The sequence below is a fragment of the Impatiens glandulifera genome, unplaced genomic scaffold (assembly GCF_907164915.1).
Source record: "Impatiens glandulifera unplaced genomic scaffold, dImpGla2.1, whole genome shotgun sequence".
In the NCBI taxonomy this organism is placed as follows: domain Eukaryota; kingdom Viridiplantae; phylum Streptophyta; class Magnoliopsida; order Ericales; family Balsaminaceae; genus Impatiens; species Impatiens glandulifera.
In genome coordinates, this window is record NW_025919138.1 from 119,910 (window position 1) to 132,402 (window position 12,493).

Sequence of the window (12,493 nt, forward strand, 5' to 3'; positions counted from 1 at the left end):
AACATTAAAATGAAAGCAATACAAGAAAATGAATGTCCAAATATGCCATTGAAGATTAATTCTAAATGATACACCACATATTAAAAATCTACTAAATGAAATTTTAACATTTAGCTTAAAAACAAAGGCAATAATAATATTTATAAGCTTACCAAAAATACTTTACCCAAGCTAATCTACTTCCAACATCTTTATTTACTAGGTTATATATTTGAACAAAAAAAATATATAAAACTATTTATAAATAAACAATTTAAGAAAATATTTAAAACTATAAATTAGTAGGGCTGCGCGAACGCAGCCCCTCTACCACAAATTATGACATAGGCTGAACCACAATGGGCTGACCTTAGGCGTGCGCACAATCAAAGTGCAATGAAAGTCGCAAACCTAGGACATGAACCTTCTTGATCGCCCATAGACCCAGTCCAGGTAAGTATGGAATAATTTAGCTCACCCCTTTCTAGTTATAGTTTCTTTCCTCCCTTAACTTCTCATCCTCTTCCGATGTGGGACAAACTCCATTTCTCTATCTCATTTTTTGTTCTACTTACTTGGTTGAATTATTCTAACAACCGATCTTTCTCCTTATTTCATTTGTCACTCGCATATAGAGAAGAGTTTTAATCACCCAATATAATTAAGAAACATGTCAAAACATTAGTATTAATTTTTTCGTAGTCACAAAACCACTCATTGTAACACGAGTTAGTTAGATTCATTTTATGTATTATTCTCCATAGCGGCCTTAAGGATTGGGTGACCTAAACGAAACAGATAAATTTATTCTTATTTTTTAATTCAGTAGTTATATTTTATGTTTTATTAAATAAATAAAATTTGTTTGCATTCTTTTAAATAAAAGTAGCTATTTTAGTTGGTTAAATGATTTTTTAACACTTATAGTGACCTATAGATCAAATATTGTAGATGTTATTAATTTTTATTTTTCTGATTTTGGGTACTCATGTGGGAGCTAGGCAACCGCCTAACTGGCCTTACCTCAGTGTTGGACCTAAAATTTCGAGGCCTGAGGCGAGCACAAAACTTGGTGCCCTCAAAGCTTAATATTCATACATATATTTTTTTTATCGATTTAAATATAATTGACTTTGAATTAAAGCATCTTCCTTTTGTTTTTTCTTTCTTTTTTATGCCCAAGACAATTGTTTTCTTATAGGAGGCATGCTTGATAAAACTCTAAATGCTAATTTGCATTAAAAATTTATAGATTAACCAACATTCTATGAATCTATGATTAACCACAATGTTGCACTTCCGCTATGCAATAATGCAAGATACAGATCCACTAGACAAGTCCTCAACAACCAAAAAAATAATCAAGTAAATCGAACCAAAATCTCACCGAAATCGGAGGAAGAACTCTAGTGGGCAGTAGCATAGTGCTGAGAAACAAGGCTAGAACGAGCGAAAAAGGCCCAAGAGCTCGGGGAAGGAGACGACCGAGTTTTCTGCTCCGATTCCGGCAAGCTAGAGGATCGACGATGGGCTTGGGGTTTGGGGGAAGTGTTTACTTTTCTTTTTTCCAGAATTCTTGTTCTTATTTTTTTTTCTTTTTCCTTGATTTTGTTGATAAATGGGAATCGTGCGATTCTTTTCTCCAAGTAAGATATTATTTTTTATTTTTATTTTTTTGGATACAAATTAAGTTAGGGCTTATCATTGATAGGTTATCAATTATTATTTATGAGATTTTTAAAAATAAGCCCATGAACATATCATTATAATTTTTTTTTTAAGATTTTGGTGCCCCAAAAATATTTGGGCCTGAGGCAATTGCCTTACTTATTACACAGCAAGTCCGGGCCTGCCTTACCTAAAGGTGTAAGCCGAATGGCTTGGTCGATTTATTGACCGAAATACACATCTAAATCGTTGACGTCGATTTAATAAATAGTTTTGAACAGTTAGAAGATATATTTGGTCGGTATGAAAAATTGGCAAATTTGTTAAATATATTGAATATATATATATATATATATATATATATATATATATATATATAACAACCTATATCTATTTTCATCTATATGAACACATATAAATATTATAAATAAGATTCTATAACCTAATTAATGAATTACTAGCATAATTTCCAAAACACAAATGTATTATACTTAGGGGTGGGTCAGTACGGTATATTTTAATTTTTATTCATATCTTATACTTTACTGAATGTTTCGGTATACAAAAATTCATACATTACTTTACCTTCATTTCGATATACCTTGATTTCAGTATACCTTAATTTTGGTACGGTATCGTTATTATACCTTTCAAACCTAAAGTCATATTAACTTAAACAAAAAAATTAATATAGTTACTACATAAACGTTACACAAAACTAACAATTAAAGATATTTATAATAAAATAAAATATTTAAAAAAAAAATCCAACTTTTTTAAAAATTAGACATTGTTAAAAAAATAAATTTAATTCCAAAAAATAGAGTTAAAAAGAGTAAACATAAATATAGTCTTTAAGTTAGACTAAAGTGAAGACGAGAGAGAGAGATTTAGAACGATTTTCACTCACATTTATATGTACAATTTGTTTTATATATTGATAATACAAGTTAGATAATAATAATAATTAGTTAATTTAGACTTAATTAATAAAAAAACTCCCACTCTTTTTAATTCATTAATTTTCCTTGAAAAATTCAATTTAATTATCTGTAAAATCTTTTTATAAGTTGAATATTTCTCCTTCTAATCAATCATTTGTGCACACTAATACTCCATTTTAGGACTTTAATTGCTCATAAAATGATCCACTATTCTTTTACCCAAATTGAAAACATATTTACTAGCAATCTTTAAGATGAGATTGTAAAAATGTATTGACAATAATTGAAAAAATTGAATACCTAGCTTCACTTCATTTCCACCATTTCAAGTGATTGAAAATTTGGTTGAATATTTTTTCAATCGAATAATATTATAATATAATTATATTTTGATTTATTTTTCAAAATTATGTTTCTATAATTAAACTAATATTAAATCTATTTATTTTCTTATAAATATTATATATATTTTAATTTATAAATATTATTTCGACATATCCCGATATATCAAAATTTTGAAAATCTCATACCTTAACCGTATAAATAATTTTGGTATCGGTACCATACCTTACATTTTTTTTGTATACTTTAAAAATCGATATTTTCGATATACTTAGGTATAGTATTTTCAATATACCTATAATATCAGTAATTTTTCTCACCCTTAATACTATGATTTATTTTTTACTAAACATCACACTAAAAACGAGTAACAATTATGAAATTAATTTTTTTTACTACTAATAATAGTTAATATTTTTGATAGTATATTAACGAGTAGAGACAGATCTATGTAGGGGTTCGGGTGGATTGAAGCCCACTTCGAAGTAAAAATGTGCTCCTATATTCTTAAAATTTTCAATTTAATTCACTATTTGTTTATCAAATTATTAAAAAAATGGAAAACTTACCTTTGTCTATCTTTTTATCCAAAATTTTCTCGTTATATTTTAAGTCCATCCCAATTTTTGTTCAAGCCTAACCCAACTCCAATTCCTAAATCCATTTACGATCTCGAGTTTCCAGACACATCGTACTGTAGCTCGGGCTGAGGCTGCCACTCGATCCTAAGACAGATTGACGCGCTTGAATAAACGAATAAAATCCTTGGTCTGCTTTTATTAATCTATTCTGGTAATTGCTTATATCTTTATTCTCTATCCAAGCTAACAAGTTTTTAAGTTAAACGTGTCAAAAACATAAAAACGTGTCAAAAACGTGTTAAACGTTCCAAATATGTGAAAAACTTGTCAAATGTGTTAAAACGTAAAAAACATGTCAAAACGTGAAAAACATGTAAAACGTGTTAAACGTGTCAAAAACGTGAAAAAATATGTTAAACGTGTCAAAAATGTGAAAATGTGTTAAACGTGTTAAACGTGCTAAAAACGTGTTAAACGTGTGAAAAATGTGTTAAACATGTCAAAAACGTGAAAAACGTGTTAAACGTGTAAAAAATGTGTTAAACATGTCAAAACGTGTTAAACGTGTCAAAAACGTGCCAAAAACATGATATACATGTTTAATGTGTGAAAAACGTGTTAAACGTGTCAAAACGTGAAAACGGGTGAAACGTGTAAATAACGTGTTAAACGTGCCAAATATGTGAAAAACTTTTTAAACGTGCCAAAACGTGAAAAATGTGTAAAAACGTGTTAATCGTATAAAAAATGCGTTAAACGTGTCAAAAACATGAAAAATATGTTAAACGTGTCAAAAACATGAAAAATGTGTTAAACGTGTCAAAAATGTGTTAACGTGCCAAAAATGTGTTAAACGTGTTCAACATGTAAAAAACATGTTAAACGTGCCAAAAACGTGAAAACATATTAAACGTGTATAAAATTTGTTAAACGTGACATAAATGTGATAAACGTGTTTAATGTGTAAAAAACGTGTTAAATATGTCAAAAACGTGTTAAACTTATTCAACTAAAAAAAATATCAGTTTTAACATCTTAAATTTCAAAAACTAATATTATCGATGGAAAACTTTAATCGTATTTTAAAAAATAAAAAATAAATTATATTGTTGAAAAACATATAAAAAAATTTGGAATTACAATTCCAACCTAAAAAAATTGGAATTGAAAACTATAAAATTATACTATATTAAATTTGATTGAAATTCTAATTCTTATCAAACATACAAATTGGACCCTCCAATTCCAACCGAATAGTTGTGATCAATTTGGTAAAAAAAAACAATAATAAATTCAGTTTGACTCAATTTAGTTTTAGACCTGTTATAAGCCATCCTAATAATAAAATAAATAAAATGATAAATAACTACCAAACAAATGAAAAAGTAAAAATAACATAAAAATAATGTCCACCATGCCATTGAAAATTAATTCAAAATGATACAATAAGGCAATAATAATATTTATAAGCTCACTAAAAAACCTTACTATTATATTTCCAACATTTTTATTTACAAGTTTATATATTTTAACAAAATTATATATAAAACTATTATTTATAATATCATAATTAATTTATAAAATAAAAAAATATTTAAAACTATAAATGGGTAGGGGCCGCGCGAACGCAGGCCCCCTCTTCCACAAATTATGACGTAGGCTCAACCACAATGGGCTGACCTTAGGCATGCGCACAATCAAAGTGCAATGAAAGCCGCAAACCTAGGACATGGACCTTCTTGATCGCCCATAGACCCCGTCCAGGTAAGTATGTTATAAGGTAGCCCACCCCCTTCTACTTATACTTTCTTTCCTCCCTCAATTCCTCATCCTCTTCCGATGTGGGACAAACTCCATCTCTCAATATCTCATTATTTTTGGTTCTACTTGGTTGAATTACTCTGATCTTTGTTTCTTTCTCCTTCTTTCATTTGTCATCGCCGGCGAAAATGCATTCTCGATTCGCATCCATTACTAGATCCCTCAAGTCCAAGCATCCTTCTCTCTTCTCATTCTACTCCACAATCGAACCTCCGAAGCAGCCTCTGTATCCTCAAACCCTAGATGGGCTTCGTCGCCGTTTGGCTGAGGAATCCCCTGCGCTCGGTGACTTTACTCGGCTTCAATCCACTGATGAGTACTCTGTAGAGGTTGGGACGAAGAAGAAACCTCTACCCAAGCCTAAATGGATGAAGGAAGCAATTCCTGGAGGGGAGAAGTATACCCAGATTAAGAAGAAGTTGAGGGAATTGAAGCTTCATACTGTTTGTGAAGAAGCTAAATGCCCTAATATGGGTGAATGTTGGTCTGGTGGTGAAACTGGGACTGCTACTGCAACAATTATGATTCTTGGAGATACTTGTACAAGAGGTTGCAGGTGATTGGTTTGTTTTGTTTTGTAAATCTGCGTTTCTTTCATCGTTACAATTCTTGTTTGCATTTTGCAATCAATACCGAGCTCTTCCCTTGATTTCCTTTAGAATTGTAAGATTCAACCTGACCAAGCTAGCTAGTTTAAAATTATGGTGCTACAAAACATTCAATGAAACACACAAAGATGCAGATAATGAGCTTTTTGTTTTTTTATGGGACAAGGTTGAATCTTGACAAATGAACTTTCTCTGGAAATCTTTTTACTTGGTCATTTTACTTCTTTCTCAATGTTGTTTGATTACCTATGGTAGCATGATAATTGAAAAAAGAAAAGAAAAAACTCAAATAGATAAAGCTATGGAAGAGAAATTGCCTATGAGGTTATGCATATACATGTTGGCTCATTGACACAAGAAATGAGGGGTCATGTCAGTGAGTTGTTGTGTTAGTCTGGTAATAAAATTGGACAAAATGAGAGATTGTGGTCAGAAATTGAATGAACTAAGCCCCTTGGGTAAGTAAACAGATAAGAGTATGAGAAATATAGTAGACCTCAATTGGATATCTTTGTAACCAGTAGAAGTAGTTTAATCTTTATGTGTTTAAAAAAAGAAGAGAGGAGACTGCAATTATGCCTATTTACAATCATACTTATCCTACTCTACTATTTACAACCATAACCTGATTTTTTTGTTCAATAAAGAAACTTGTTAAAAGGTGTTCATATCTGATGAGAATCTTAGAGAAAGAGATTCAATTTTATGATTCTTCAGGTTCTGCAATGTGAAGACATCACGGACACCTCCTCCTCCAGATCCAAATGAGCCAGCTAACGTTGCCGAGGCAATTGCATCATGGGGTTTGGATTATGTAGTCATTACTAGTGTTGATCGTGATGACTTAGCTGACCAAGGAAGCCACCATTTTGCTGAGACTGTGCAGAGGTTAAAGACCTTGAAGCCAAATATACTCATCGAAGCATTGGGTATGTGTTTAGTGTTTGCAATTTATGACATCATTTGTATATTCTTTGAATTCCGGCCATTCTTAAGTTAAGATCATAGAATTACTTGTCCCATTTGAAAACACTTTGGTTTCTGAATCTGAATTGTAGAGAATAAATTTCTGAACGTTTATCACACTAAGTTGAGAAATATCTATTTCTAAATACGATCCATATAGATGGGAAATCTGATTGAAATTAGTTGCCCCATTTGAAAACACTTTGGTTTCTGAATCTGGATAGGAATAAATTTCTGAATGCGTGTCACACTAAGTTGAGAAATTTTGTTTCCAAATGTGATCATCTGGATGGGAAATATGAAAGAAGTTAGCTGTTCCATTTGGAAACACTTTGGTTTATGAATCTGGATAGGAATAAATATATGAATTTGTGTTGCTCTAAGTTGAGAAATATTTGTTTCTATGTGATCTATTTGGATGGAAAAATTGACAGAAACCCGTTTGAATTTGAAAACATTTTGGTTTCTCAATCTGAACCTGGATAGTAGAGAAATTTGTTAATAAATTGCTGAATCTTTGATCCATCTTGTTTTCAAATGAATCTAGTGTATACATTAAACCCTAAACTCATTTTTGGGGTGATTTGTTTGGTTATTGGAACAGTTCCGGACTTTAGAGGTGATTGTGGGTGTGTGGAGAAAGTAGCCAAGTCAGGGTTAGATGTTTTAGCCCATAACATCGAGACTGTCGAAGAGCTTCAGAGTTCAGTTCGAGATCATCGAGCCAATTTCAAGCAATCAATTGATGTTCTGAAGATGGCCAAAGAGTTTGCTCCTCCCGGGACTCTTACCAAGACTTCGATAATGTTGGGTTGTGGTGAAACACCTGAACAAGTGGTGTCTACGATGGAGAAAGTAAGGGCAGCGGGCGTTGATGTGATGACTTTCGGTCAGTATATGAGGCCATCAAAGCGACACATGGCCGTTTCCGAATACATCACTCCAGAAGCTTTTGACAAATACAAAGTTCTTGGCATGGAAATGGTGAAAACCCTATGTTATTCATTTCTTCTCATTTAATGTTCTTAATTATGGTAATCAAATGGCTGTGACTGAAAAAGAATCCTGGTCTCATATTATTGTATCCTTCTTGTTTTCTTTGCCTGGACTTTGCAGGGATTTCGTTATGTGGCATCTGGTCCTATGGTGAGGTCATCATACAAGGCGGGTGAATATTATATCAAATCGATGATTGAATCTGATCGTGCTTCTTCATCAAATTAATTGTGTCTAATGATAAATAATTTGATGGCGTAAGCTTTCGAAACCGATTTTATTTACTGTACTGTTAGGCTGTTGATCACTTTTGAAGATACTTGTATAAGTTTGATGTAAGTAACAATTATGTTCTCCACACTTCATATGAACTTTATTCTTGTTGTCCTGATCGTGTCGGTCGGGCCAAAACCAATAGCACTTGGAAATTCGAATTCTCGTGGTTTGATTCAAGAAAGACTATTTGTATGTTGTTATTTTGTTTAAAATGATTCTTTTATTGAGTAATGAAATTTAAATGATTCATTGAAATTAATATGTAAACATAAATGAGTGTTTATCTTTTAAAATTATTTGGAACATGCTTATGCTTGTTTGATAAAAATTTCCAATAAGAAGTTATGCAATGGTTGGATTAAGAAAGAAATAAACTTCAATTTTTCAAAATTTCCATAGTAATGTTAAATTCTTGTTCTACTGATATATTTAAAAATTTATTGAAAAATTCTAATCTAGATTGGAATTCAAATTCAACAAGTATTTTCAAGGACTTTCTTTGTAGATTAATCATCAACCAGAAGGATATTATAGAAAATGATATCATCAACTTTACCAGTAAAAAACCCATTAAATCTACATTCAACGTTATACATTACCAATTCTCATCGTCGAAAAAACACATATAGTTCGTCCTCGGTGCTAGGCTGCTAGCTCAAACACTTAATAAACTTCGGGTCTAATACTTGCTTTGCAAATAAAAAACAAAACAAAGAACTAGGAAGTTGTTGGTCTTTCTTCGGAAAATCTAGGAAGTTGTACAAGAGAATTGACTCGTGTAACCCCTTCCAACCCCAACCAATTCAAGTCTCCGCTATTATCTTCAACTGCCGCCACATTCTTATAATTGTGGTCATTTTCATCGGAGGAGGATCTGACCGTGAAATTTCTCTGCAGGCATGGCTCGCTATTATACTGTTGTCCATCATCCGATTCGATAGCGGTACTATCATGTGTTGCGGAAGAGAAACCATGTTCTTCGTTATCGGATTCGGAATCCATTTTCCCATCCAAGAACAAGCATACAACCGCACAATCATCCATTTTCGAAGTGGGGTATTTGAATTTCCATTCTCGAGCTGCAGACTCCACAAGGGTCCTAGCCGCTGATGACCTAGTTGGGGATGATGATACTATTTGGACTACCTCTTCGTTGCTCAAGACATCCCAAACCTGAAACAAATCAATCAAACCGTCAAAACTAATAGTTCAGAATGGTCTAACTAACTTGGATTTGTCACTTAAGGCTATACTTTAGGTTCAATTCTGACTGAAACAACATTGATTGAAGTATGGGTTATTACGGTAAGACGTTGTAAGCAAGGAAAAAGAAAAAAAAGGGGATAGTGATCTGATCTGTATCTGATTGGGCTCGGTGGTGGTTAGGGCATAAAATGTTGGCTTTGAAATTCAAGATAATTGGATCTAAGTTAGTCAAAATTGTTGGCTAGTTGTAAACTCGTAAAATCGAGAGTTTATTTCAAATAATAAAAGTTTACTTCGAAAGAATATTAACTAATATTATTATTATTATTATTATTATTTATATATAATTAAATATAAAAAATAATAATAGACAAATGACACTATAAAGAAATCATATTTACAAAATAAATTACAGCAATTCATTTATTTGAATTTGTAAATATGAATTTTTGTTTTTTTGTAAAATCTTGTGATAATCACTCATTAGACAGAATCTTAAAATTTAAGAGTTATTTCAAGATCTTAACTGTCCTTTATTAGATCATTGAAGTAAGAAATTTGAGGTTGATGCGAATTCACATGTATCCTAGTTAATCCACCCTTATACCAAATATTATGGATTGCTATAACATACATTTTCCATTAAGACCCAAACACACACATATGAAGCCATTAAGTCTCTTACTTAAGTAAAAATGTAACAAAAACTATGACAATCTAGTAACTATCCAAGTTACAAAAATCAAAAAGAAATTTCAAGAACAAAAACTTCAATTAAGTTCAAAACATTAAGTTCTGAAATAACCATGCAAAACTCTAAAATCGTGAGTCGTGACACTAACTTTATTTAAGGTGTTTTCAGTGAGAATTGAAGTTAAAATCTCAATTTTAAGTTCTAAGACCTTTCTCTAAACATGCCAAGTAGGGATCGAGCCAACAACCGACATTAAAGGGTGAACTTAATAACTTTATATCCATATAAGGATGTAACTAGTTAGATGTAAAACTCAAGAATAGAGAAGCTTACCCCATCCGAAGCAAGAACAACAAATATATCTCTCTCGTTAAGAATCCGATGAGAGAACTCAGGAATAGAGATGACTCCGTAATCCTTCAAGCAAAAGTCACCAAACGCTCTAGCCATTGCTAAACCAGGGGCATCATCAAAAGGTAACCAAACTCTCGAAACTTCAGGTTCATCTTGTAATGCAAAAACTCTTCCTTTACAACTTTTTATCCTTTCAGCTTCCCCTATATTAACATTTTTGCATCAAATAATAAACAAAATACATTTTTTTTATGCGAAAGTAATAGAAAAAAAAAACAAACTTGGCAAGTCAGGCTTAAGATCAACAGTCAATTGAATTGCCACCATGGAATCATTTTCATCCTTAGACCCCATAACTGCTCGAGAATCCCCAATATACCCCATGAATAGATTCGAACCCTTGCATTGAGAAGAAGAAAAACACAAAATCACATATATATAAAAAAAGTATTCATATCAATTTTGTAAAAAACTTTTTCCTTACCTGTTTCAGTAAAGTGATGGAAGTGCTGCCACTACAGAAGCAATCTAAAGAAGGATGAGTGCTTAGTTCTTTGTCCATCGCCTTGTACGATTTAAGAAATAAATCTCTCCATAACGAATGTAATTTATCTTCCTCTCTATCTCCGCTTGACTTCGAATCGTGAGAAGAAAAGAACGATAACAACTTCAAAGGAAAAACATCCCTTACTCTTCGAGCAACAAGATGACCATTTGGACCATGACCATCAAATACACCACAAAAGGTCACATCTTCTGGCATAAAATCCTATAAAGATCGATAAAACTAAAATCAGCTACAAACTGATAAAAAAAAAAAAAGGAGAATGGTATTGTAAGCCTCTCAACACTTACATCCCAAACAATCATGGCATCCTGATTTATACCCTTTCGTCCCTGCTGAGTGAAAACACAAGAAGTTGTACTATTTCCATTCATGATTATCCTATTAGGTATTGACGACAATTGTTGTAATCTAGCAGCATGATCAGAATGTGTTCTTATAGCCCTCTTTCCAATACCAATACAACAACAAGAAGAACTCTGTCTACTGGTAGAAACACAACTACCCATTGTCCTCACCTCAGTTCAAAGTGGTCCTGTGTTGGAGAAGATGAGGAAACTTCAATTGTTTATACTTTATAAGGAGCATGTGAGTTGTGACCACCCAAAGGAAGGAATGAATAAAAAATAGACAAAATATCATTTTAAAATTCCAATTTACAAGTTAGTTCATAGACAACAAATATCCTATTTAAGAATACAATAAATGCTTCGGAAAGTGTAATAAATCTCAGCTAAATCCTCGCGATTGAACAAGATCTATCTGTCAAAGTATCGATTTGCAAGAGAAAAGATCAAAGAGAGACGATATAGTAACCTAATCCGTAAATCTATTGGAAAAGTTAAGTATAACTCGATTGTTTGAGTACACAAATAAGGAAAATAATTGAAAGAGGAGAAGATACTGACTGATGATATGGCGCATTGATTGTGAACAGATGAGAAATTGTTGGAGAGAATGAGGGTTTATAGACTTAGAATTATTAGGGTTTCTTCAAAAAGATGATAACTAGAGAGGATTAACGGACGGAAGAGCAATCGGAGAAGCTTCAGAAGTAGAGTGGAGTGGAGAGGAGAGAGAGAGAGCAGTGCACTCCCGACCGAATGATGGTTAAGGCTTGAAATTATACTTTAAATGATTTAGTTTCTTCTAAATATAACATTATTAAAATTTAAATTATATGTTGATTTTTTTATTTTTTTTTATTTGGGTTTTGTGCAAGAATTTTGTTTGATATAAATTTTTGTAATTTAGTTTTTGAAGGTTTATTGAATAATTTACTCTCTAAATAGATGATGAGATGAGAGAAAAAATATTAAAAAAAATTGTATTTTAGTAAATAATGAATGGGATGATTGATGAAGTTAAAAAATAGAAAATATTAAATTTTGAGGAAAAAAACAATATTAAATTTGTAGAATTTTTTAAAAATTTTATCTAAGAAGATTTTGTTTGGTAAAATTAAATAAAAATAAAAAATGTATATTTTATTA

At 31.7% G+C, this 12,493-nt stretch overlaps 2 protein-coding genes and 2 non-coding genes across 4 annotated transcripts; 1 reads left to right on the forward strand and 3 right to left on the reverse strand.

The window, feature by feature from the left end:
- Positions 1–281: 281 nt before the first annotated feature.
- Positions 282–440, reverse strand: LOC124917550. Its single transcript, XR_007097162.1, has one exon. It is a non-coding gene; the product is annotated as a U1 spliceosomal RNA (small nuclear RNA).
- A 4,684-nt stretch (positions 441–5,124) lies between these two features.
- On the reverse strand, positions 5,125–5,286 carry LOC124917540. The gene has a single exon (XR_007097153.1). It is a non-coding gene; the product is annotated as a U1 spliceosomal RNA (small nuclear RNA).
- A 43-nt stretch (positions 5,287–5,329) lies between these two features.
- Positions 5,330–8,297, forward strand: LOC124917531 (lipoyl synthase, mitochondrial-like). Its single transcript, XM_047457943.1, has 4 exons — positions 5,330–5,891; positions 6,661–6,872; positions 7,514–7,893; positions 8,026–8,297. Exons 1-4 carry the CDS (start codon positions 5,464–5,466, stop codon positions 8,131–8,133), a joined length of 1,128 nt encoding a protein of 375 aa, XP_047313899.1. The 5' UTR covers positions 5,330–5,463; the 3' UTR covers positions 8,134–8,297.
- A 443-nt stretch (positions 8,298–8,740) lies between these two features.
- On the reverse strand, positions 8,741–12,071 carry LOC124917506 (probable protein phosphatase 2C 52). Its single transcript, XM_047457917.1, has 6 exons — positions 11,909–12,071; positions 11,291–11,535; positions 10,920–11,204; positions 10,717–10,834; positions 10,415–10,638; positions 8,741–9,354 (listed from the first exon to the last, which is right to left on the reverse strand). Exons 2-6 carry the CDS (start codon positions 11,507–11,509, stop codon positions 8,899–8,901), a joined length of 1,302 nt encoding a protein of 433 aa, XP_047313873.1. The 5' UTR covers positions 11,510–11,535; positions 11,909–12,071; the 3' UTR covers positions 8,741–8,898.
- Between the last annotated feature and the right edge of the window lie 422 nt (positions 12,072–12,493).

Bases quoted from the DNA above. Each gene is read 5' to 3' on its own strand.
- LOC124917531 (XM_047457943.1), top strand. From the start codon at position 5,464: ATGCATTCTCGATTCGCATCCATTACTAGATCCCTCAAGTCCAAGCAT. The intron at 5,892-6,660 runs GTGATTGGTTTG...ATGATTCTTCAG, and splicing joins ACTTGTACAAGAGGTTGCAG to GTTCTGCAATGTGAAGACAT. The intron at 6,873-7,513 runs GTATGTGTTTAG...TTATTGGAACAG, and splicing joins TATACTCATCGAAGCATTGG to TTCCGGACTTTAGAGGTGAT.
- LOC124917506 (XM_047457917.1), bottom strand. From the start codon at position 11,509: ATGGGTAGTTGTGTTTCTACCAGTAGACAGAGTTCTTCTTGTTGTTGT. The intron at 10,835-10,919 runs GTAAGGAAAAAG...TCTCAATGCAAG, and splicing joins CCATCACTTTACTGAAACAG to GGTTCGAATCTATTCATGGG. The intron at 9,355-10,414 runs GTAAGCTTCTCT...GATTTGTTTCAG, and splicing joins TTGTTCTTGCTTCGGATGGG to GTTTGGGATGTCTTGAGCAA.